The 26,035-nt window shown below is 36.2% G+C and overlaps 1 protein-coding gene across 3 annotated transcripts in view; it reads left to right on the plus strand.

Moving 5' to 3' along the window:
• astn1 (astrotactin 1) overlaps positions 1-26,035 on the plus strand; it is a 263,789-nt gene that overhangs the window by 107,002 nt on the left and 130,752 nt on the right. For all 3 annotated transcript variants that reach the window (XM_053504192.1, XM_053504985.1, XM_053505503.1), the window contains 3 exons: positions 9,082-9,166; positions 11,568-11,642; positions 22,858-22,995. In XM_053504192.1, the coding sequence (XP_053360167.1) occupies positions 9,082-9,166; positions 11,568-11,642; positions 22,858-22,995 (298 nt within the window). The remainder of the gene's footprint in view (positions 1-9,081; positions 9,167-11,567; positions 11,643-22,857; positions 22,996-26,035) is intronic.

Here is a 26,035-nt window from a genome sequence, read left to right on the forward strand (position 1 = left end):
TATTTCCTACTTAAAATATGGGCTACAAAAAAACTGTTTTGTTTTATTCTTGATAAGAACAACCGTTTAATTGGGATAACTTGTCCCTTTTTACCATTTCATTTTCATTTGTTACTATTGTAATTAACAAATTATTCAAATAATTCTAATAATTTAAATATTTAACTGGATTTATTGTATAGTCCATTGAACAATCGTAATTTGTACTATTTGTTGAAAAATGCCATAGAAACCTTTCAGCAGGTTCCGATTGCAGAAACTTGCTTAATCAGCAAAGATCTGAGCTGAACAGTACTCACAGTGTTGGATCCAATCAGTGTCTTTTGGCAGCACCAGTTATGAGCTTGATCCCTTAAGGAAAGAAGATAAAAGAAAAGATGTGCTAATTCGGTTAAAAGTCTTGGTGTACAGCATCAGGGAGTGAAAGCTAAATTAGGATTTTATATTCTGCATCTCACGAATGTATGATTTGTATCATTCTCCAAGGTACCACCTACGTCTAAATGAAAATCAGATCAGGAAACAATTTTGTGCTTTTAAACTAAATATTTATGCTTCCGGGGAACCGGGAGAGCCAAATTTGTTTGTTATAATTGTATATTTTTAATGCACAGCCCCCTTGCAGCTGAATGGAAATGATTTTTGCCTCCATGATAAGATTTTAATGAGCGCTTATTTGACTTATTTTTTAGAAGTCATATTTATTTCAGTTCATAGGTTTGTTTATTTTAACGACGAAAACTGGAGACAAATCTATTTGCTAATAAATTTCTCATGGAGATTTAATGTGCAACCCAGTAATCATCATCTAAGCTAAATTTCATCTAAATCATAAAAAACGTTTCTCTTATTTTTGCATCTCTAATTCAGAATCGCTACGGTCTCCAGTGAACATTGAATGGTGAATTCGCCAAGCCTAAATGAATCACAAGTTATACCAGTGGGAACTTAGCCTTGGTTTTCTAGTAAATGAAATCTAACAGATGAGGCCTTGGCGTTGCCTCGCTTCAGTAATTGCATTGTGCTTTCTCTATGCCACATTCTTAATGAAAGCCTTGGTAGGAGTCAGGCCACAGGATCGGAGGCTGGATGTATGTAATGGAGGAGATGGAAACTGTACGACAGCCTCAGTCCGACCATTGGGTGAAGATACTGATGAAATCCTGGATGGAAAGCGACAATATCTGAGGTTTTTAAGCACATTAGAGAGAGAGACAGGCAGTGTGCGACAGATGCAGACATTTATTGAACAGGAACGCGGCACGTTGCGCATACGGCAACCTGATCTGTTCTCTACAGTTTCATTAATCCGATTGATTAATGGAGCTCTTTAAGGTTAGGGAGAAAAAAGGAATTATTGTGGATTAAGGAACTAAAACTTTAAATCATTAACAGGTAATAGAACACAACCAGCCTTTTCCACACAAATCAAATAGCTGTGATAGCTTTCTGTCAATTGCAAGTTTAACTACAAGGCAACCTCTTTGTCGTCTTATCGTCTATTCTGCTTTATCCTGTGTCATGGGGGGCCTGGAGCCTATTCCAGGAGAGTTAGGGCACAAGGCAGAGTATATCCTGGATGATGTCATCCTGCCAATCCATCACAGGGCACACATACTGAACACACACTCATTCACAATTGGACCGGGGGTCAAAACCGGAGTACCTGCAAGAAACCTACCAAGCATGGGAAAAACATGCAAACTGCATTGAGCGGGAACCGAACCCAGGAATCGAACCCGGACACTGGAGGTTGAAGGCGACAATGCTTACCACTAAGCAACCGATATTTCTTTAAAAAAAAAAAAAAAATCTGATTTTTCTCCCTAATTTGTTTTTGTTGTTTTCTATTCCCACCCGTGGCTAGCTTCCACATACTACCAGTCAGAGAGGAGCGAAGACAATCACGTGTTTTCTCTAAACAATAGGATGCCAGATGACCACATGTTTTTTAACTGCCCACTCATGCACTATTGGGAGTGGCATAAAATCACTCAGAGGACAGCGACATTCACTCCTTCCACCCTTGATTGGCTGTAGAGCGCTAAACGCCTCCCATCCCACTCCCAATGCGAATGCTCGGCCAATCAGCTCTCTCAAAGCCCCTGGCTACGGAACTCTACTAGCAACCTCCAAATGATTCCACTTTACCACTGCACCACTCAGGGGCCCAAGCCACCGATATTATATTTAAGGTCATTACCTTAACAATCCCACTAGTTCTACTTCAAGTTCTCTTTGTTTAAAGTCAGTATTTCATTGACCTGTATGTGTATCTTACATAGTGCTGAGCCAGGTAAATAATTTGGCAATTCACTGCAAGCAGCAAACACAAGCTTTCTGCATGAGAGTCTAGAAAGCATGAGCAAATCAAATAGAGAACATCATTACATCATCACTGATGCCTTTTTTTTTTCTTAGAAAAGCAATATGAATGGTCCTTCTAAAGAAAAATGGTCTAGGTATTTCTTACATCTTTTTCTCACTAGAAATCTTGAAGCAGATGAAACACACTCCCGGCACTGGAAATCCGATTACTGTATATGAGTTTATAGTAGCTTCTGTGGCAAATTTAAAATAAATAGTCGAGCAAATGATGAAACAGTCTAAACATTATGCTTATCTGTAAGGCAGCAGTGCTGCATGCTCACTGTTTTTATGACGCCAGCACTTTTTGCTGTGACTTTTGTTTGGCTTTGTTTTTTTCTCTGTTTTACCTCCTTCTTTTCTTTTTCTGACATTTTGTGAATATGATTGCGGTAAAATAAAACTGGAGACAGATGGCCTCTGTTAACAACATGTCAAAAAAACTCATATATAGGCTCTGAAACGAGAAAATGAAACTAAATGTGACTTATTATTTCTCAGGATTTTTTTTTATCATAATATATATATATAGCCACTGCAGATCTTAAAGAATGTGTGTTGGCTTAAGCCGGAGCTGTAGGAACAGGATAAGGTTATATTTCACTCAGTAGTCAGGATGCTTTCTTGTGTGGGATGGATTTTACTACGTGTTCAAGCTTTAAATATTTATAGAATGTATTTGCATTCCGCTTGGTAGCTTACTTCTTTAAGGTCATTTTCAGCATGATTTAGAGCCTGTCCATTAAGACCTACAGTCTGAAATCAACTAAGGCATCTACCGTGTAACACTAAATCACAGAACTACTGACACAAATCTAAAGTTAACATGCAGAATATGAATTTAATGGTTGTTTACATACTGTAGTAGTAATGCAACTCTGGATATGACACATCACACACTTGGACTAGTGATGAAAGCTTTACATTGAATGATATGTCAGGTCAAGAACAATGTGAATGACCACTACCGCCGAGTCATTTTTAGATAGTTACTTTAGAAATGTGAAAAAAAAATTATTATATATAATGAGTTCTTGATCATCAGTGTATTTGCATCAACATACAAATTGTTATATTTGATACAAAATGTATTTGACTTTTTAACCTAATGACCACTAAAGGAAATCCGAAAAATCTTTTCTGATCTCAGCCTGAAAATTTGTGATGAAAATCTCAGATACAGTACTGTGCAAAAGCCTTAAGCCAGCTCTCGTTTCCTTTTATTAAATAAAATTACATTAAAATACAGTGGTATACCTTGGCGTACAAACCCCCTACCTCACAAATTTTTGGCTTAAAAACGGTAATTTTGCAAGAAATTTAAAGCATCTTCGGCATATGAGCGAACGTGTACTTCTAGAAGCTGTTCAAAACTTGTTTGCCCAAATGGAAAGCCAAGAGAAATGTTTTTTTTTTTTAATTTAGTGAAGACATAGCACCATGGGTCCCAGAAATGTTGGCAAGGACGGTAGCAAGAACAAAAGGGAGCTGCGTTTAGTTTAGTTTTCAAAGCAGCCGGTGCTAAGTGAATTTATGAATTAAGGTTAAGTGAGCTTTAATGTCTGTTTATTTCATATTTAACTTAATTTACATGTCCTCTGCAAATTATGCAAAAATATGATTGTAGTTTTGGAAATAGGTAATTTCCATTTCACCACTGTATGTAAATTAGATTAAAGAAATTGGAACAAACATTTTACTGCGACAAACAGTTAATGTTTTACTGTAAAGTACCTAAAGATGTAATTTAAAAATAGTTTGTTCATGTAACAACCTCAGCAGCCAGCTGATTTCCCTTCTCGTCTGCTCCAACCACTCAGCTGTCAGCATCACCTGTACACTAATCACTGGCCTGATCATGTGCCATCATCTGCAAGTGTTTGTTACTGGTGCATGCTTTAATTACGATGGTTTCTGTATGATTGAATGATTCATAGGTCACTGTGTGGCTGAAACTGCTCAGGTACGGGGATGGGACTTAAAATGAGAGTCAAAAACCTGCCAAAAAAGTCGTTGGGATACCGGGAGACCTACAGTATTCCTAAAGACGACATTATAACACAAGAAACACAAGAGTTTGACTCTTTTGAAAACAAAATAAACAATGAGAGAGGTGGCTCAAGACATTTGCACATTTTTTTTATGTTCTGTAAAATTAATAAATAAGCACATTTTCACCTTTCAGCCTCTACAGAATAGTTGTAACATTTATGACTTAGCTCGCATGTGCAACATGATATGGGAGACAGATGAAAATTGCACTTTTCTGCTTTCTCAGCTGAAGCAGTGTTTATCTTAACACAGATAAAATTCACCTGATGGAATAACCAGTTCACTGGAAAAGAGTGGATGCATGTGCTTTCTTTCATTTTGCGCTGACTTTATCTTGTTGAACTCAACTTTCTTCTCATGAGCCCTTAGAAAACAAGAAGAAAAAAAGAACACCTGGGAGATTAAATAGCGAGGTGAAAATCTAGTTTGCTGAACTAGTTTTAAAGCATGCAACCCAACAGTGTTATGTGATCAGTTAGTCAAGCTGCTGCTGGAAATTGAAATCAGTAAACTGTATGAAGAAACATTCAAAGTGTTATTTTGTCTTTTTATATTTTAAAGTAATGTACAGTATGCTACACTTTTACTTTAGATATAATGGAAATATGTATGTATTAATTTAATTCTGTAGCCTGATCATCACATCTATATGTGGTTCTTCTCCAGACTGTTGCCACAAAGTAAGAAGTACTGTACAGGTCTATGTATTAATCTGCAGCAGCCTTTCAGTTTCCCTTCACTGGAAAACGTAATCCAACATGACAGTGCCCTTGTGCACAAAGTTGGAAGCACACAATTGTTCACAAAAGATATGTTAAGACATGGTTTACCAAGGTTATAGTGGAAAAAGTTGAGAGGCCTGCACAGAGCCCTGACCTCAACCCCACTGAACACATTTGGGATGCATTGAAACCCCAACTCTGCTCTAAGCCTCCTCCTTGTCTGACATCAGTGCCTGACCTCTCTAATGCTCTTATGGCTGAATGAGTTGAAATTCCCACAGCCATGCTCGAAATTGTAATGGAAAGCCTTCCCAGAAGAGTGGAGGTTATAATAACAGCAACGGAGGACTATATCTGAAACGCAAGCAATTATATGAAAATAATCCATGCTGGGAAGTGCAGTACAGTCATTTCTTTACCAGTGTCGCCTCCTGTCTGACTCTCTCTCTCTCTCCCTTTCTTATATAAATATATATATATATATATATATATATATATATATATATATATAAAAGTTTTTGTTTCTTTTCTGTACATTGGTCGAAATTTTCTGTCTGTCTAGCCAGATCATCACATCATCATGCAAACATGGATGGATGACACAGCGTGGCTTAATTCAAAGAAATTCAAGTTTATTTCTTTGTGGTAATAATTTGGGCAGAGAGTTCTGCTGCTTTTGATTTTTGTGTGTGTTGTGAGTATTTTTTATTTTTATTTTTTTTGGGATGCCTGATAGGATTTTCTTGCTTGAAACCTCTGCGATATTAGTCACCCAGGCAAAACAGGGAAAACAGGAAGAGGTTATTATAATAGTCATATCTCTTTGTCTCTAAAACATGGTTGCACGTAATGTTTGCCAGATCAGATATTTTGGTGCATGAAGCGCATATAAGTAATCAGAAATACTACTACTGTAAATATCAGAGGTCAATTTGGTAAAGATGTGACCAGCAGTTTTTTTTTGGCTTAAAAAAATACCAATTTACAAATAGAAAGTAAAATGCTGCGGCTTTCTTCCCTCTTTGATATTTGAAATGCCACATATTTGAAATGCCATTTATTTGGTCATGCCACCATTCAGAGTGCATCCTTATCATCCTGTACAAACAAATCACAAATGACATGCTTACACTGTGACCTGACAAAACACATTATCGTCTGCCAGATGATGTAGAAGGTCTGACACATCTGCAGCTGATTAACAAACTGATGGTGGGAATATGCCATGTACACATCAGATACTCCAGCAGCACTCGCAGATTGCCCATAACACCCTTTATAGCAGCACATTTACACTGTCGCACTACATAGCAATGCACACTCACCAAAGCCCTTTTAGGATAGTTAAGTGGATTTTTTTTTTTTTTTTTGTCTTGTTAGGTTGTCGTTACGTGATACTGTAAGTTTTTGGAAAAGGTCATAGGTATAAAAGTGCTTGCTTGGAGAATAGTAGGAAATGGTCGTTTCATAATGTAGTGTCTCAATGAGTGTCCTTGTTCACAGGTACGCAGGTATTTTTAAAAATGACGTTTTTTTCTGTGCAGTTCGGCTTTTTGGCCAAACTCCCTTCAAGGGTGAAAATACTCAGAGATTTCAGTGTTGTTGTGTGGAAAGGAAAAAAAAAATGTTTTTGGCTTGTGAAAGTGTGCTGATTATGCCGTATCACCTGTGATTGACATCAGTGTGTCACATTGTTTCACTTGGTGAAGACTTTTTTTTATTCACGTTGATTTATTCATACTGATCGGCCAACATGGTTAGGTTAGGCTCTTAAAGCTAATTTTTGCATCTTTTTCATCGTTTTCATCTTTATTTATTTCTGCAGAGCAAAGGATAAAACCCTGTTTTTAAAAATACCTGTGCATGTGCTATCTACATTAGCAGGGTTGTTAAAATATATTCAATTTTCTTTGTTTAACATTTGTTTAGGTAAAACCCTACAGAAACCACAATAAAATTGTAATTAATACTTAAATTGCAGAAAACTGATAGACTTCCAATGAAGGAAGAAGAAGCATTTCTCCTGTTTCAGGTGCAGGAAATAATAAGCTGTGCAGTCGGGAGCTTCTTGCTGGCAGAGGTGATCACGGACAATCAGCTGGATGGTTGATTTTTAATTCCCTTGTGATGTGCAATAACCCTTAGCAGTACATTTTCAATATAATTCTTTTATGAGTCAATGGTGTAATGTCCACATGGCCAACATTTTCTCTCTTGGGCTGCTGCTCAAGGTGTTTTAGTACTGACCAGGACAGAACACCCAAACCTCCAACCCAAATCTCTTCCTAATTATAATTACTATTCACAATATTTGCATATGTCAATATAAATGTTACATTTTACACTTTGGATTAGGCCTGTTTAATAATAGGTTTCTGCTTTTTTTAATAGCATTCCTGATAGACAATACAAATTTAACTATACAATACACTCTATATATACAATACAATATACAATATATTCTTAACTAAGTTAAATACACGTTATAGATTATATTTAATAATTAACTTAAAACTGTCTCCATTTACTGTGCAGAAAAGCATATAAATCTTTCAAGGTGAGAGCAAGTAACATGTGGAAATGGGGAAGTGAAAGTTAACATTAGGTTGCATTCCCACTACAAGCCACATCTTCAATTCCAATGTTTTGCTCCGATTACATTTGCGCGTCATGAAGGTTCACATTCATAATTAAAAGTGACTTTATTCTTACTCACGCATGCACACAGCGATGCATCTTTGTTCATGCCATCTGGGTTAGAACAAGTTGTATTTATCTGCTCACTCATTCATTTCAAACAATGGATGCGATTTTTATCACGATTATGTTTGGGATTTTGCTCTGCAAGATGGCAAGCAGTGAATCAGCTGGGTTTTTTTTTTTGGTCCACGAAAAGGAAGAAAGCCAGATGCCTTGCTTTAGTTGCTTTGGCAGTTGTTTCTAGCATTGCTATGAAATCCCTGTGCTGCCAGTGCTGACTGATAACATTAGCAACCACCCTATGCACATGCAAAGGCGAGAAGTGTCATGAATTCAGATCTGCCCGTTGTCATTCAAGGCACATGACAACGTATCAGCAATATATCTGGTTTAGGACCAAATATGCTGAGCCAATCTAAAAAAAAAAATCAGATCTGTGTCAAATTAGATAAAAAAAATCTGAATTGAGCAACGTCAGCATGGCAATGTGAATGTAGCCATAGAGAATACACATCACCCACAATTCTCTATGCACATTTTGATTGGCTTATCTCAGATTTCTGAGGCATATTTTTGAGAGATAAACTTTATTAGCGTCATCCACTGTTAAACTGCAGAGCTCTTATACAAAATGCATAAAGATTAAAAGGTCACGTAATCATAGTAAAAACCACTTGTCATCATGGCAATGTAAACTTGTGTATTGATGACTAAATGATTGTATTGTACCTTATACTACGTATATATATATTTTTTTTTTTGCTCTAGCACAGAACATGTACACTGATATGATAACTAGCTAACCTTGGCAGTCTAGTCAAGACGAACAAGTCCTGAAGTACAAAATAACACACAAAGTTACTGTATTATTTGATTTCAAGGTATTTAAACAACAAAAAATTATATGTGCTCCGAGAGAAATCCAGGTCTTTGTACATATACTGTACACAGAGCTGAGTGTAAGTCTGATGTCCGTCCTCAACTAGCCTGAACAAGCAAACAGACAGTTTAATGATTAGCTAAGCGCATTTCTAGTAACATGTTACACAGGTCATTAATTTGGCTTTGGTAAGATACAGGAGATCACATTAAAGCCTCCACTTCCATCCTTCAGTACCTGAGGTCACCCTGCAATTATAGAGTGTTGCATCAGTAACTGTCTGCATTAATTGATTTATTATGTTATGTGTTTCACCTGCTGGCAGCACAGTTTAAATCTGCACTTCGTATTCCTTTGCAGGTGAATGCCAGTGTTTTGACGGGTATATGAAAGACCCTGTTCACAAGCATCTCTGCATTCGCAATGAATGGGGACCGAATCAAGGGTGAGTAGGGCCAACTTTAACCCTACCTCATTGTAACGTATTGTGTCTTTGACATAATGGACATTAAAGGGTGAACAGCCTGATAGAAACATTCATGTGGGAATCCTAAGTGGTGCAACAGAAAAAGCATCAGATTGGTATTCTTGAATCCTGAAAATGCCACGGACATCACAGCTACTGTTGGCTGAGGGACAAGAAAGCAGAATTGTGTGTGCTCACTGGGTGGTAAGGACGGCATGCCCTCTCTTTCCTGTCAATCACAGTGACACAAGCCAGTTGTAGAAGTGAGTCTGTGTAGGTAGAAGAGGACAGATAATGCTTTTCTTACAGCATGGAACATAGTCCAGAAAGATCTGGCTGGCTCAAAGGAAGCATGTGTTAGTCTATACTCTTCGCATTTGGTAGTAGTTTTATGATTGTGGGTGTGAATAACGGCAGAACAAATAGACCAGGGGCGTAACACTAAATATCGTCTCGGTTATGACGCAGGTTTTAAGACAATCATGAAAATCCTGGAGAAATCATGCAATTTAGAAATACAAGTTTCCAACCTATTTAGCAACTTCATACAAAGAATGATACAGTAATCATAATAAAAAGTATTACACAATGATTCATAAGTTGTTGAGATCAGTTCAAATTTCCCTTTAAAGCTATTAATAAGGTATCATATCCCGAGTTCTAACTCCTGTATGGTCGCTTTGTGACAATATCCACTGGTAAAATCTGTACGAATACAATTTTATTGAATTCAAGTGAACTTCCAGCTTATTGCAAGATGTGACAGTTCAGGGTTGCAGATGAGATGAGAGTCTAACTAACACCTAAACAGATGGCATTCTGTTACTAAGTCAGCTACGCTACTGTAGCAACACTAACGTCATAGAATGTAGACGTAAAAGTGGCAAAAAACAAAGGAAAAGTAAAATGGATCAAATTATAAAAATTTACATCGACAAAACGAAAAAAAAAAACAAAAAACAAATAGAAGCTTTCAGAATTCTCTAAAGAGGAGCATTTAATATGAATTAGAGTTAATTAAAGATTCTTCCATTGCCAAACATCGTTTAAGGTGCACTTGTCAGGATTTTGGGCTGCTGTTCTGGAGTGTTTAAGACTCAGATGTGTGGAAAACCTTGGGGTTTTAATTGGAAGTGAGATGGGAGTGATGATGGTTGGTGAGATGGATCTGTTAATTAGAAATCTGATTGGAACAATTGAGGAGATAGGCAACAGGGAAGTGCTGGCTCTTGACGGTGAGGGGTTTGCGTGCTGGGTGGCATGCTGAGAAGGTGTGAAGATTATTTAATTGGACCTAACACCTCAGGGAGGCAAAAAAGAAATCCGATGAGGGGGGGATGAATGTTGAGCTATTTTAAAGTTTCTAAGGATCTTAAATATTTCCTATGCTGAACTTTACATTCATAGCCTTTTCACTGATAAAGGTTTTTGCACAAATGGCATTTGTGATAGCATTTGGGCAAAAGTCACCATGTTCCTGAAAAAATTTTAAATATGTCAAGTCCTAAAGGGGACAATTTAATATTTACAAACAGAGCTTTGGTATCAAGAAGCAGCTTCTAACCGCTTCTAACCGCTTTCTTTTGAGAGCCTTAGAGCCATTGTCTCCTTGTCTGCTATTCTCCATCTTCGACCCTTAAGCTGCCGAGATATTCAGATCTATTACTTTATAAATATCTGCATAACTCCAGATACAGCTACATACCAGTCAGAGAAAGGTGTCTCGGTTAACAGTGTCTATCAGAAAGGTTGATGGCGTTGATGAATAAAGTTCCTGGTCAGGATAGAAATATCTGCCAGTTTTTGACCTTGCTGAGACATTATTGATTTAAAAGAAAGAAAAGATCCTAACACAGCCCCGGGTTAGTGGTAAGGGTAGGTGTAGGCACAATATTAAGAAGCCACTGTATATTAATAACTATGTCAATGGGAGAACCACGGTACAAGGATGGTTAGAATTTCTTTTTTCTTTGTACTGTATAGCAAAACATGACCTTCTGCACTGACATTCTTTGTAATAAAAATACATCTTTATAAGGATCGCAATTCAGTGTGTTTTTGCATCAGCTGGTGCATCACAACATACAAAATGAAAATTCTGTTTAATAATAAAATGGATGTGTGTGCGCGTGTGTGTGAGAGAGAGCGTGAGAGTGAGGTGAGTAAGTATGTTGTGTTAAATAAAGGAAAAAAGCAATTGTCAGAAAAAAATAAACTGCATTTTATGACATACATGCGTAGGTTTAATGGACAAATTCAGGGCTGTTATTGGGTAGTTACGGTTTTAAAGAGTTTAATGGTCAAATGCTACAGTGAAGAGTGGGCAGATTTATGAGAAATGGAATAATCACACCGCAGCCTGATTCTGTTTTGTTCCCAGTCCGTGGCCTTACACCATTTTCCAGCGCGGTTTTGACTTGGTAATGGGGGAGCAGCCATCTGATCGCATCTTCAGGTAAGAACACTGAAAGCCTTTATCACAGCTGGCAGCACGTTTCAAGTTGCATTTACTGTAGATGTTTCATTATTTTACTTTAAGATTTACAATAATAAACAATAGCGCTACATTTGAAACCACAACTTCTGTATAAATACAACACAATTAAACAGTGTTACACAAGTGGGAGTGCTGTTGTGCTGAATATCAGCACAGCTGTAATGCCAGGGTTCTGGGGTTAAATCCCAAATAATGTTTCCCAAAGGCTAGTGGACCATGATGTACAATTCCTTTTTCCGCACGCCTAATAGTGCCCTTGATCAGCGGTTAACACTAGAAGCGCCGCGCCAGTGTCACCTACTAAAAACGCGGTTCAGCGGTCATTTAAGCTCACAGAACTAGGAAAAGTCATGAAAGGAGGGTCCTGGAAATTGATCGAGTGTGAAGTATTTTTTTTTTTTACCCCCTTGCGGTCAAATGACCGCTGCTCGGCGCTTCTAGTGTTAAAGAGGGATTTTTGTAATTCAGTCTTGGGTTAAAGCAGGTTAGCATGTTAGCCGTAAACAGAACAACATGGACAGTTTACAGGCAATTTGAAAACGACTTAGAAGGAATTGCTAAGTGTTATTTAAGATGACATCACCGCTCTTTCCAGTACTGTAGGCTATACTATTCCACTGTCACTCATTCTGGCGATACATATTGTTATAAAAAACGTCCCAGTTCTGTTATGCTCTATTATTACCACTGATAGAATGCCTCTCTGTAAATCAGATTACTGATTATCAGGTCCGGACTAACTGTTGTATAATTGTAAGCATTAGGTTTTGTGAAATCTGCCAAAAATTTTTACAATGGGAAATGAGTTTTCACTTATCAGATTATCGGCATCATTCTCACCTGAGGTAAGACTTACTTACATTTCACTTACCCCTGAAACCCAGAGCATTTTTTGCAGGTTATATTTTTAATAAACATTATAGGGCTCAGTATTGCGCAATAGATAGTGACATATCCCTTTTTTTTCGCACACCCTAGGCAATATGATGAACTGAGTTAAATTTCATTTTAATGAACTATACAAACCTGACTAAGTAAAAAAAAATTTAAAAAGAAAAATCAAGTTTTTCTGGTTGTTTTCGCTTGTTCCTTTGACGAAAAAAATTATAAGAGTATTCTTATTCTAAGAGTTCAAAATTCTTGCAACATCATTCCCGTATTCCTGTAGTGGTTACGAAAGTTATGATAATGTTTGTTCTGTCTGACACCGAAATGCACCCAAATTATATGTCTGAAGTCTCGATGTTAACACACAACAGCAAGGCTACCATATAAGCAAATCTATTTTTTAATCGTCTTTGACCTATGCTTTGTCGTCAGCACAGATCTGTGCCGCTTGGGTTTCAATAGATACTTAATAATTATTAGAATATAGACATAAAAGTAATAAAAATAATTAACAAACAAAGCATCATTACCTCCTTACTGAACTGACATCTGTTCACACTACCACTGGTTAATTTAGTTCAGTTGTTTTATTTATAATGACATTAAATCATTTTTAAACTGGCTGTTGCCATCCATACAGACTGCATTGCACAGAAGCATTTCAGATATTTTTGTTGAGTTGGTATCTTATCACAAATTGTTTCGATTGGGTTTTCTTTTGGGTCTGCTTTTTTTTTTTTGCAATTGCACATGACATTAGATGAACAATTTAATTAAAGTAGAATGCCTGTTAAATCAGCCAAAAAATGCACTTTGGCCAAAAACAGATTTTAGCCACATACGATGGCTTTTCTCAGACCACAACCCACATTTTAATCAATTTCCTAACATTTGACAAGCTAAACTGTAAATGTCAGTCGCCTTGTTTAATGCTAGAAAGGAGCGATTTAAGATCAGAAGGCCACCATCCAAACACAATCATGGGAGAATAGATTACACACATTTTCCATGTTACCATTTATTTATTAAAATCTGTGCCCATTTGCTTTTATCATATTTTTTCAACCTTGACAAGTGCCAAATCATTTTTGTATGATTTTGGCATTTAAACTCCCTAAGTCTTATCCGTAAATTATAAATATATAGAAACAATTAGCCGCGAACATGCTATTATAATTAAGACAATACTTTTTTATTCATACTAATACCTATATTATATGGCTTTAATTTAGTAATCAATCAGTATTATGTTCAAAGAGGGAAAAAATGTAAGTATCACATATAAGAGTTTTTTGCAAACATAATCCAATAACTGCGCTTAATGATCTGAGTATGGATAATAATAACAATGAAATCCCATTTCCAACAGTCCAGATGTCTTTATCCACTGTTAATATACACAAATTGTTTTTTCCGATATGAATATGTGTTTATTTACAAAAATTGCTTTTCATGTAATAGGAGCAGACTTTAATTTAGTTTACTGCTTTAGCCTATGGCACTTCACTGGAGATTCGTGTTTTGGGAGTTAAGCATTTTGTTACAGTACATCTGATTTATTAGCTAATATAGATGTCATAATATGCTTTATGTACAAAGATCGGACAAATACTGCATTGTTCTATTTTATGCAAAACTTGTTCTTCAATATTTGATGCAGCATTGAAAAAAAACGGCTTTAATCAGAGGTGCTGTTTGTTAATTAGTGATTTCTGAGGCTGGTAACTCTAAAAAATCGTCTTAAAGATAACTTTTCTGATCTCGCTTTCCTGGGATGGTCTTCATGACAGCCAGTTTCAGCATGGTAGTTGATGAGTTTTATAAATGCACTTGACAATACTGTTCTTGCAAAAACTGTTGCAGAACAGCTGACCTTCATGTCTTAAAACAACAGCTGTTGTTGTTACTTAAATATTTTAGTTACAAATGTCCAGTATTGTTCCTGAATGTAGATAATAAATCTAAACCTGTGTCCAAATGTCTAGTGATTGGTACTACAGTACAGACTATATTGTCAAAAGTATTCACTCACCTGCCATGTAAACTTGAGTAACATCCATGCATCCAACATCACTCTGACTGAGGAAAAAAAAAAAAAAATGGATTATACAAGCAAAGAAATAGCACAGATACATAATGCTACCCCAGACTCGGCAAACTGCTGTCGTTTCCAGTTGTTCCACTTTGTTATACTGTACATAATACCACCAACAGTTGGCTGTGGAATATTTAGTGAGGAAATTTCACGACTGGACATTGCACAGGTGGCATCCTATCATGGAATTTACTGAACCCCTGAGAGCGACGCAGTCTTTTACAGATGTTTTGGCAATATAGTTTTTTATGTGGAGATAATATGGTAAAATATTTTTATTTGAAATAAAGAATTACTTAAATATTTCCTTTTTAATCATTATAACCTAATACCTAACCTTATAGAACAATATTTGATTGATTAAATTTTCATTATTGAAATAACATTTCAGATGTACAGTGAATCTTAAATATATAAATATATATATATATATATATATATATATATATATATATATATATATATATAATATATATATATAGAAAAGTGTTTGATAAACTAATGAAGTTTACCAAACACAGCTAAAGTTAAGTAAAAAAGTTAAACTTAGGTTCTTATTCATATACTTTTTTATTTTAATTTTAATTATTGTGGGTTACAGCTAAAAAAAATCCAGTATTTTAAAATATTAAAATATATTTATATTAAATAAGGTAATTTACTATTCATGCAGTAAAAAATACTGGGCATTTCTTGGTCTACAGTACTTTATCCATGCAACCACAATCATGAGGTAGACTGCTGACTTGACAGTTGTCCAAAAGATGATTAGCGTCACCCTCCTCAAGTAGGATGATCCTCAGAAGGTGTTGTATTTAGGTATATTGATGAAAGAGAAATTTAGAGCGAATTGTTGTGGTTCTGTCTGCTGAAGCTTTATCGAGATGTTGATTTCCTTTTACAGCAGAGCTCAGCACCAGTCTACAGTGCCAAAACTTCCACCAATACCATAAGATATTACTGTGTTTTTTTTGGCCAGCCAACTTGCCTGACCTGAACCCTATATAAGCTATTGTCATGAGACAGATGAGAAACATGTGACCCAACAATCCAGACTGAAGGCTGCTATCAAAGCAACCTGGTCTTCAGTAGTGCCTCAGCAGCGCCACAGGCTGGTCTCCTCCATGCCATGCCACACTGATGCAGTAAAAAAGTATTGATTACACAAATACAGTAAATGTACTTTTCAGAAGTTGGACATTTGAGCATGGGAGTTGCACATCTGTATTGTAAAACCTTTTTTTTAATGGGCCTTAGGAAATGTTCTAATGTTTTGAGATTAGTTTTGATTTTTATGAGCCGTAAGTTGTATCCATGGACATGGACAAAGAAAAGCTTGACATTTCACTTCACTTGCAATGAATCTAGAACATATGAGTGGGTCACTTTTTTATTGATTGGATACCAGTTTGTTATAGGTTTTTAAATATTTGGTAAACTAGCAAACTTTGATCCATCTGACAGTATGGTCATTGAGATGACACTGAAATTCGAGACTTTTTCTTTTCGTATTGAGGTTTTACCCACATCATGACAGCAATTTCCACAACCTCTGCACCTTTGTGCTTCCCTTCCATTCTGCAGGGAATGATGTGCGGGCTTTATTTGTCAGCCCTGGTGCCAAGTGTAGATCAGCTTGAACAGCACTGCTGGGCCATGGTTACAGGTTGACCCCAATCTCAAATGTATAGACATCATTAGAATCTAGACTACATATAGCAAAGACTTTACAGACTACATAAAGCAAAGTTTGAAAACACTTTGCTAGCCTTACCAACAAATGCACACATAATTTGTAGATTAAAACTAGTCTACAAATTATAAAAAAAAGTCTACATAATTTGTAGACTTAAAAATAAGTAGAATTCCATGTCACAATAAAATCACAGCGATTATTTACCATAATTCAAATTAAATATTAAACAATTATTTACTTTATACATTTGATGTGTTCATTAAAATTTGTGACTTTGCTTATCCTTTAAAATATTTTGCTTATTCTTTAAAATGATGATACGGTATAGATATAAAATCTTTAAATATTTTGTAAATAAATGATCAGTGAGGGGTTTGGCAGGTATGAGTCATTGCTGGATAAGAAACCTCTGTAGTCTTTCTATCTAAAATAGGATCATTTTACAGTCAATCAATTTTGTTGTTTTTCACTGTAACCAGTGACAGTGTCAAGGAGATTTGTTAAAACATACTGTACGCCCATCTCTCTTTTTTCCTCAATGTCTTTAGATTAAACTTGAGGCAAATCCATCACCTCTGCTGCGTAGGCCTCTGCTCTAAGTTTGTGCACTTTAATGAAGAAAAACCTTTAAACTGTCTTATTTTCAGATACTGAACTTGTCTAGTGATGTTTTGCTCGCCATTTTTCCGCTTCTGATGAGGCCTCGACCTTTGACCCCACACATACGTGGTAATATGAATGAATCGGTCTGACGTGTCTGCTCTGGTATTCTGGGAACTTGCAGCTTTAATGGATTTCTTTTCTTTTGCCTTTTACTGCCTACAAATTGTTGACAAATTTAATCCAGGAGAATGTATTTAAAAATGTGTGTACTGTAATATTACTTACTGCCAGTAGTAAAGTTACAGTAAATAAATATCAAACCAATTTGCAGCTAAGTGATGGTATATTTCAGTTGATTATTGTACCTTTGACAGTATATACAGTACGTATATGTAATACAGCGAGCATATCGGTATTTATGTTTAAAATATGTATATAAAATCTATAAAAAATATATATTAAAATATTTTTAAAAAATTTAATGAATTTAATACGGCCAATACAGTTGCACATCTGGATGATGTTTTTATTTAGAGGATAAAAGTGATACAACCCAGCAGTCAAAACATCTTCCTTATTGTTCCCAGGTATGAACTAGGAAAATGCCACACCTTACCCTTTTGGTAATTGTGAAGTAATCTCCCATAATGCTTTGTTTTTTTTAAATAGCATATAGGGATAAAATAGCATCTTGTATGCTATTAATGGTTGCAGAAGTAGCGTAGAACTTAATTAGAGAGCGGTCCACAAACCAACGTAGGTATAATAACATTTTCTTCATTCAGATGACGACAGTAAGATAATAAAAGTTTAATACATTTACTAAATTGGAATCATGCACAGGCATCTAATGCACCATATTAAAATGCAGGCATTAGACAGAGTTATATTCATCACCCACAGAAGTTAGAACAGGAAAGTATAATTGAACATAATTAAGCCTTTGCTTTTATAGCTATTTTATGTTGTCATTTAATTCCTAAAATGACACTTAGTGTCGTTCCTGTCCTTGCCCTTTCATTATGCTCACTTGGCACTTTATTAAATGCAAATTAAACAGTTTGGCTACAAAAAATCGCAAAGTCTGTGAAATGGTATCAGTAACGGTTTCTATGCCCTTTCTTATAAAGTTTATCCAATGATACATTATCAATGTATATCAATCTATATTAAGAATATAATTACAGAGGGTACGGTTTCTCTAAAGCTTAATGAAATGACAGTGTTATTTATAGGAGGAAACATGGTATATTTAGTTCAAATTATTTCATTTGGAACCCATTTTCTGCTAAATTATAGCAAATAGTGAGATTATAAATAATTAATCTTACACACCTGTATACAAACAGTTACTGGCAAATAGAACTAGTGTGGGTATGGATTGGAGCGACTTTAACTTGGGCCAAATTGTGATGGCCAGACGCTTGGGTCAGAACATCTTCAAAACATCAGGTCTGCTCTGTGTAATGTTTTTCTGGAAATGTGGATGTTACTTTGGCATGTACCTAAACATTGTTGCAGTAAAGCTACAGTACACAGCAGAAATTGCTTAGGTATGGCTTAAGGAGTTTAATATTCGCCAGATATCACAGTATACCTTTAAAGGTCTTGTGGAAAGTTTTGGCAGCACAAGGTGGGCCTGGAGAGCCTGGAGAGCACGTCTGGGTTCTGGAACAAGCCTCTAAACGCTGTCTTCTCCATAAGTGCACTATATTGGGCCATGCTGCTTAATTGAAAACTGTGTTCTTGACATTGATGTTAAATTAAATGTCAATTTAAGATGAGGAATATAAAAGGTTTTTATTATAATTATTTCAAATAAAAAGCCTGATCTCACATAGTCATGTCCAAAAGTTAGTGTCCTCTCTTTTAACTTAATGTCTTTTTTTATCCTCTGATTAAAGCAGGTATTGGTATTAGGCAAATGCAACATCAGACAAACAACAACATATAATTTTATTTGGCCTTAATGCCCAGAGCATGTTTAAAGGTTTTTAGCAGAAACATCTCATACACACGGTCAAGCACGGTGATGGAGATGTGGTGATTTGGGCTTGTTCTTGAAGTCATTGAGTCAACCATGAACTTATCAGGAAAATTAGGAAAATGTAAAGCCATTTGTCAGATAACTTAAGCTTGATTGAAATTCACATCAGTAAATCTACATTAAAATGGCTTAAAATAATCTTTTTGGGAATGGACTAGTTAAAGTCCAGACCTTCACTCAATTGAACTGCTGTTGTAAGGCCTTAACAGAGCCTCACATAAGTGAATGCCCAAAACCTCAATAAAATGAAGCAATGTTGTAAAATTGACTGGACCAAAAGTTTTTGCTGTTAAAGCTTTAACTTTTATATATAACTATTTTTCATATTTTGCATATTTCTACAGCCACTATTGTGTATATTTTGTACAGCTAGGGCTTTTAAAATATTTTTCATACACCATATTTTTATATTTTGTTCTTTTTCTCTGCAGTTTTTCTATATATTTTTTTCATATTCTGACTTAATGATATGCAAAGTGTCATGTCATTGGGTTTCATCGGCAGCGATTAAAATATGTATATGCAACACATCCCTGTCTATGACTATAACTCTCTCAGTCTGTGTACTATTGTATCAAATTTAAACTTCCACAGCGGATTTTTTTAAAAGAGCTTGGTTACAATTACAGATTTAGAAAGCTTATACCTTTTTACTTATGAGTATGCATTGAATTTGTGTATGGCTTGTGTTAAAAGCTCAATCCAAATGATTATCAGACTCAGGACGGAAATGTTCTGCCAGAGTACAGGCATAGACAAGCACACAAACACATCTGCCTTTCTTCATTGAAGATTCATGTTTTTACCAATTTCACTGGTCTCAGGGGATCTGCCTGGCACTGATGAATACACCCCTGCTGTTGGACCATTCATACAGCAGGTTGTCTAAACAGATGGCCAGGTCGATGAGCTGGTCCAGAGTCAGGGTGTTGTGATGACAAGCTAACTTAATCTTCACTTCTTCCTGCAAACCCTGGCAAAATGTAGTGATGAGTTTCTTCTCAGTGCAACTACTAAAAGCAGCCAGGGTGTGGATGGTTAGCACATCCAGTGGTTAGACATACAGTATAGCGAAGGTGTGAGCATGAGAAGTGGAGCATTTGGGGGGGGGGGTGCTCTTGACAACTGAGGTATGTTTTATATGTGTTAAGTCAGCTCATAGTAATAAGCAATGGTGGCAATTCTGTCGTCCTTCTGTAGACGAAGTGTCATAAGATGTTAAATTTTACCCTAAGCAATGCCTATGAATGTGTTATACCATACTGCTCCAAAGAAGTGTTGCAGGTTCTTTAATTGTTTCTTTGTCCATCATCTGGTGTGTTTTGGATGTGTTAATTATAGCTCTGTTCTATGACTAATAAGGTTTATGAGATTTTGTTAACAAATTACCCATGTTTGTAAAGAGATATGGACGAAAGTTTGTTTTGTCCATATTTTTTGTTCAAACCTGCAATAACATTGTATTCAAATACATATACTTCAGTATAGAGTTGATCCCCCTTTTGCAGCTATAACAGCTTCCACTCTTCTTCAAAGACTTTGATCTTGAAAGATTTTGGGGTGTTTCTTAGGGTTAGTTCACACGAAGCCGGTGCGTTCCCTATCCGATAAATTTTTTTTCGTAAACACGGCGTCGTCTCAAGAAATATCTGCGTACACACGAAACCACTAAAAACGGTGTAGTATATATGCCAGACCAGTACACTATACACGGAGAAGAAGACTTTGAGCATGCGCATAACCTTCGCGCTGTATACGAACCAAGATGGTGTTGTCCATTATCGCTTGTTGCTCATAACAGTTGCATAGAAGCAATAGATTTTGCTGTAATAAAGCTAGTAGGCTTTGTAGCAACACGAACACAATCATGTAGTCTGCCATTATTGTTGTTGCTGTTACGTGTGACGCAGCCGACACTTGATGTGATGATATCATCGTTTCACAAAATATACGGATTGGCCGTACACACGAAACCGCAAGGGTGTCGTTTTCAGATTTATCCACTTTGGGACCCGGTTTCAAAAAATAGCGGTTTCAGTCTCCTAAAACGCCGGATCCGTGTGGACGAAACGCCAATACGATAAAAAAATGTATACGTATACAGCGAAGCGCGTCTCCGTGTGGACAGGCCCTAAGGGAATTTGTGTACATTCATTCTTCAGCATTTATGAGGTCAGGCACTGATGTTGACCGTGAAGGCCAGGTCAGGGCTCTGTGCTGGTCAGTCACGTTCTTCTACACCAAACTCATCAAACCATGTCTTTATAGTCCTTGCTTTGTGCCTTGTGGCACGGTCATTTTAGAATAGAAAAGGGCCTTCCCCAAACTGTTGCCACAAAGTCGAAAGCATAGGATTGTTCAAGATGTCTTGGTATGCTGAAGCATTAAGATCGCCCTTCACTTGGAATAAGAGGTCTGATTTAAACACCTGAATTCAATAATTAACATTAATAATTAATGGTTAGCCAAATCCTTTTGTATCTGAGCACTCTATAGTGTATCAGAGTAATCCTTCAGAAACAGTTATCATTGTGTTTGTTAGATATTTGTGGTGCTGGTTTGTTCCACTTTATTCATATATAGTGGATTATAATGAGGATTTAAAGCTGGCATTGACTGTTAATGGCTCATCGGATCATTAATTGAAAATTAAAGGATTCATTAATAACTTAAATGAAAATGATAATAAAAATAAAAACTAATTAGCACTTTGACATATCAGTCAGAAATAATTTTTTTTTTGAGTTGCTCAGAATTTACAAATCAGAATCAGAAAGTGCTGACAACCTTGGTCTTGATGTTTTAGTACATTAACAGAATAATCCCATCCAACGGGTTCACCTGAAATAAAGGCAGTCTCCAGACACTGCTTTAGGATTTTGTTTTTTGCAGAAGTGGAAGAAAAGTGGTTGTTGTCACTGAAACACAGCCAGGAGTGTTACAGACAGTACGACTCCGGTGGTAGCATTTCTGAGCTTACACAATGCAGTGCAAACGTCTAATCATTCCAGATGCAGACTGTGAAAGGTAGGAAACACAAGACAGCTCTGTCTGACTGCTGTAGACTTGCACTGACGCTCAAGAGTGTGTAGGTGGTCTGTGTGCAACCTGAGGATGAAAAGACTATACACGTAGGCGGCGATGTGTGTATTTGATCTTTTCTAATCCTGAGCTTGTTAAAGTTGATACTGGAAACGGAATGAATGTATAAAGCGTTTCATATATACAGTACATGTAAATAATACATCAGTCAACATTAGTCAATCTTTCTGGCATTTTATGACACATATACAAGTTAATATTTAAAATGTGAAAATATGTATTCGATGTTAAAGTATGGAAAATTATTTTTTTAAACGTATAAAACATTAACGCCGCAATCCTGATCATAAAGCAGTTGAGAGTGAGTATAAAATGTTAAGCTGAGTGCATTTCAGAATGCAATATTTGATTACCCAGAAGAGTTTTAACAGTCAGAGATAATTAATAATTTTACAGACGTGTAAGTGTTCACATTTACTGTACGCTGGGCTGATTGCGGACTTTATCCACATTTGCCATGATGTTTCACTTGTTGTAGTAACTGGGTTTCGTGCACTATAAATCATTATAAAGAGTTTAATTATATTTTAAATTTCTTTCTATTTATCAGCGTAAAGTTTTAATGAGTTAGCACAGCACAATTTGAATATGGTATGTGTTTCATTCCATTATTCATAGAGGATAACAGTCCATGCAAATTCTTTTTTCAGCAGAATGCCAGGTTGTAAAGGCAGGCAGAATTACACACAAACTAGTAATCTATTTCTGTCACACAACCTGATGTGTATCTTCTTTGTTTCAGGTTCACATACACACTGGGAGAAGGAATGTGGCTGCCTCTAAGCAAAAGCTTTGTCATTCCACCAGCTGAGCTGGCCATCAACCCCTCTGCCAAGTGTAAGACCGATATGACTGTCATGGAGGACGCTGTAGATGTAAGGTGGGGCATTTTACACTTTCCATCAATTCATGGAAGTAGAAAAGGAAGCTGTAAAAAAGATTTTTAGAGACTACTTTTAAAGGGTTTCCCTGAACAAGGCTTCCTTTTACTCTAACAGCAGTGCGAATTGCTAAGTTCTCTATAGGGAACCAAGCAGCAAATTACACTGCTTTATATATACTGTTTATATATACTGTTTATATCTATCTATACTCTATCTATCTATCTATCTATCTATATCTATCTATCTATCTATCTATCTATCTATCTATATATATATATATATATATATATATATATATATATATATATATATATATATATATACTGTATATATATTCCAAAACATTCGTAAAATCAAAGCAAATTTTGCCATAAGAAATAATGGAAACTTAAATTATTGTTCCACAGCACAAAAAAAATAATTACATAAAAATAATTAATACAAAATATAAAGTTAAAATAAAACAAATTAACCTGCAATTTACCTTTCAAAAAAGTAAAAATGAATCCTGACATATAAGTGTTTCCGTGTGTGTGTGTGTGTGTGTGTGCGTGTGTGTGTGTGTGTGTGTGTGTGTGTGTGTGAAGCTAAAGCAAGAGGAGAGAAAGAATCAGCCCTGTACACGCACACTTACAGACACAAAATAAAATATGTTTCTCACACACACACATGGTCACAGTGTTATACTAAAGAGTACACGCATGCACAGATGTTGATTATACCAGTAAGAGCACTAGCACTAAGACCCAGCAGGGGAGATGATTACCCACAATTTTGTCGCACAAGAGAGAGAAAAAAAACAAGGCTCAGTTGTGCTCACGTGACGCTCGGCGTCAAAACAAGAAGCACATGCGTGATACATGATCCTCTGTACTTGTAAACCAAGACTCGTCTTGCAGAACACTTGCAAACTGCATTATTTGCAATCCGAGGCTCCACTGAAATAGGAAAACAAAATAATGTAAATGCAGATAATCTATTCCAGCCAGACAAAATATGACCAATATCATTAATTTATAACACTTACATTATAATCGTGTTTTGCATATAAAAAATAATCTAAATATTTAAAAAAACATGTAAATTAAATTTTCTACTGCAACTTTTACTTATAATTCCTTGTAGAATAAAAGAGAATAAAGGTTCATTAGTTCATCAGAAATCAACTACAAAATGCACACTGCCAAGTTATAATTAAATGCTCTATTGATATTTTCCCTCCTTTGCATATGTTTTATCTTTAAACTTTAGGGCCATATGGAATATTTCCAAATTTATTAACATCTTAAAGACTTTAAACTAAAGACTTTTACTAAAATTTATCTATCGCATATATTAATATTTCCCTTTTTTGGGTGATCAGTAAAATAGAACTGCCTATAATTATGATTATCCATATAGGGAATATAGGATTTCTTTAATAGCCATTTGTGGGTGTAGCTAGATTACATCTTACCCTTATCTTAATTGGAATGGCCAGCATGCTGTAGACCAGATGCCTCATTAAACTTCCCCGATTTGATGGCATGTGTCGTATTGCTTTTACATGCACACATACACCCACACACATATGGCTATATTCTATAGTGTACAGTTTACAACTGCAGACAGATTGAATTTAATGAAAATTTTGCAGTGGATAGTTAACATTATGGGCTATATACCCGAGACTATTTCTGTACAGAAGTAGCTCTCTTTTCCTAGCCTGGATATTCAATACATACACACAGGCACGCGGGTGTGCGCACGACGCCTGGAAGTTTCCTCAGATTTAGGGCTGCAAATGACATTACTCTGGATTTCAACACATTGCTCATGCAGAGTGACTGGTGTCCCAAAGGTAAATTTGACAGACCGGGCGATCCTCAGACACTGGAGTGATATGCCCTAAGACACTGTGGTGCAGTTGAGTGAAAATTGCCTCACTGCTGAGTGGTTCACTGGAATGTCTTGCGGTAATTCACACAGTCCTCCCATGTTGTGCTGAAGCCTGGTTACACACAGCAGGCTCTGGATAAATAGTTTATAAAGATTTGGTGTCTGATATGCTCCGCAGTGTCTGAGAGTTCTTTGCTGCACCCTTACAGTATAAATGAAAAAAACCTGACTGCTTGGGCATCTGTGTTCATTTGTTTTTCCAAATAAAACTGTTATTATTATTTTTATTATTATTAATAAATGTTTTAAAAGTTGAATGCATGAACAAGTACTTGCTTAATAGACTGCCACAAAAGGCAGCCAGAGGGATGCAAGTGCAGGTTATATTAGCACCAGTAATCTAGGGTTAATCTAGGGCATAGGTATGCAGACAAGCATGCAGGCATAGACAGGGTGCTAGACTAACAGTGGGTACATCCTTATTACCAACGATTTTTTTATCCAAGTGTGCCACAGATGGCTGTCTAAATGCAAAAATATGACGTTTTTCAGATCTGATCTGAGTCACTTTTTTATTTTGTTTTAGATCAGATATATATTCCATATGTTTTCATGCGACTTAAATGAAACCGCTCAGGTTGTAATTCATGTGACTTTTTGGCTCTGTGCATGAGTAGGGCACTGGCATCACCAATCAGAGCCGGCAGCGCGGGGTTTGCACAGCAGTACTAGCAAAGGCTGCTTTAACAGTTAAAGCAAAGAATTTCTTTCTTCTTCTGGAGCTGAAACCACACAGTCAACTAACTGCTTGTCGTCCTCTAGCGGAAACACCAAGCATATTTCTTACTAAAATCATATCGATTGTTTGAATTGAATGATCGAGCATACAACTATGATGTTTTATTCTGAATGACTGCTGCAGACATCCCAATGTGCGCATACATGCCATTCCAGAGGACACACATGTTCACATTGGAGTTGAAGAAAAGTCCGTTGTTATTCTGAATGTGAAGCGTCATGACATGTAAAACTGATCTGACCAAAAAAATCTGAATTTGACAATGGGGCTTGTAATGTAAACGTAGTTAAAAGACAAATCAATAATCAAACCTGCAGAACCAAGCTTATTAGAAGGGCTTAGTACAAAGGTTTAATTAA

This window comes from Clarias gariepinus, chromosome 1 (genome assembly GCF_024256425.1).
Source record: "Clarias gariepinus isolate MV-2021 ecotype Netherlands chromosome 1, CGAR_prim_01v2, whole genome shotgun sequence".
In the NCBI taxonomy this organism is placed as follows: Eukaryota; Metazoa; Chordata; class Actinopteri; order Siluriformes; family Clariidae; genus Clarias; species Clarias gariepinus.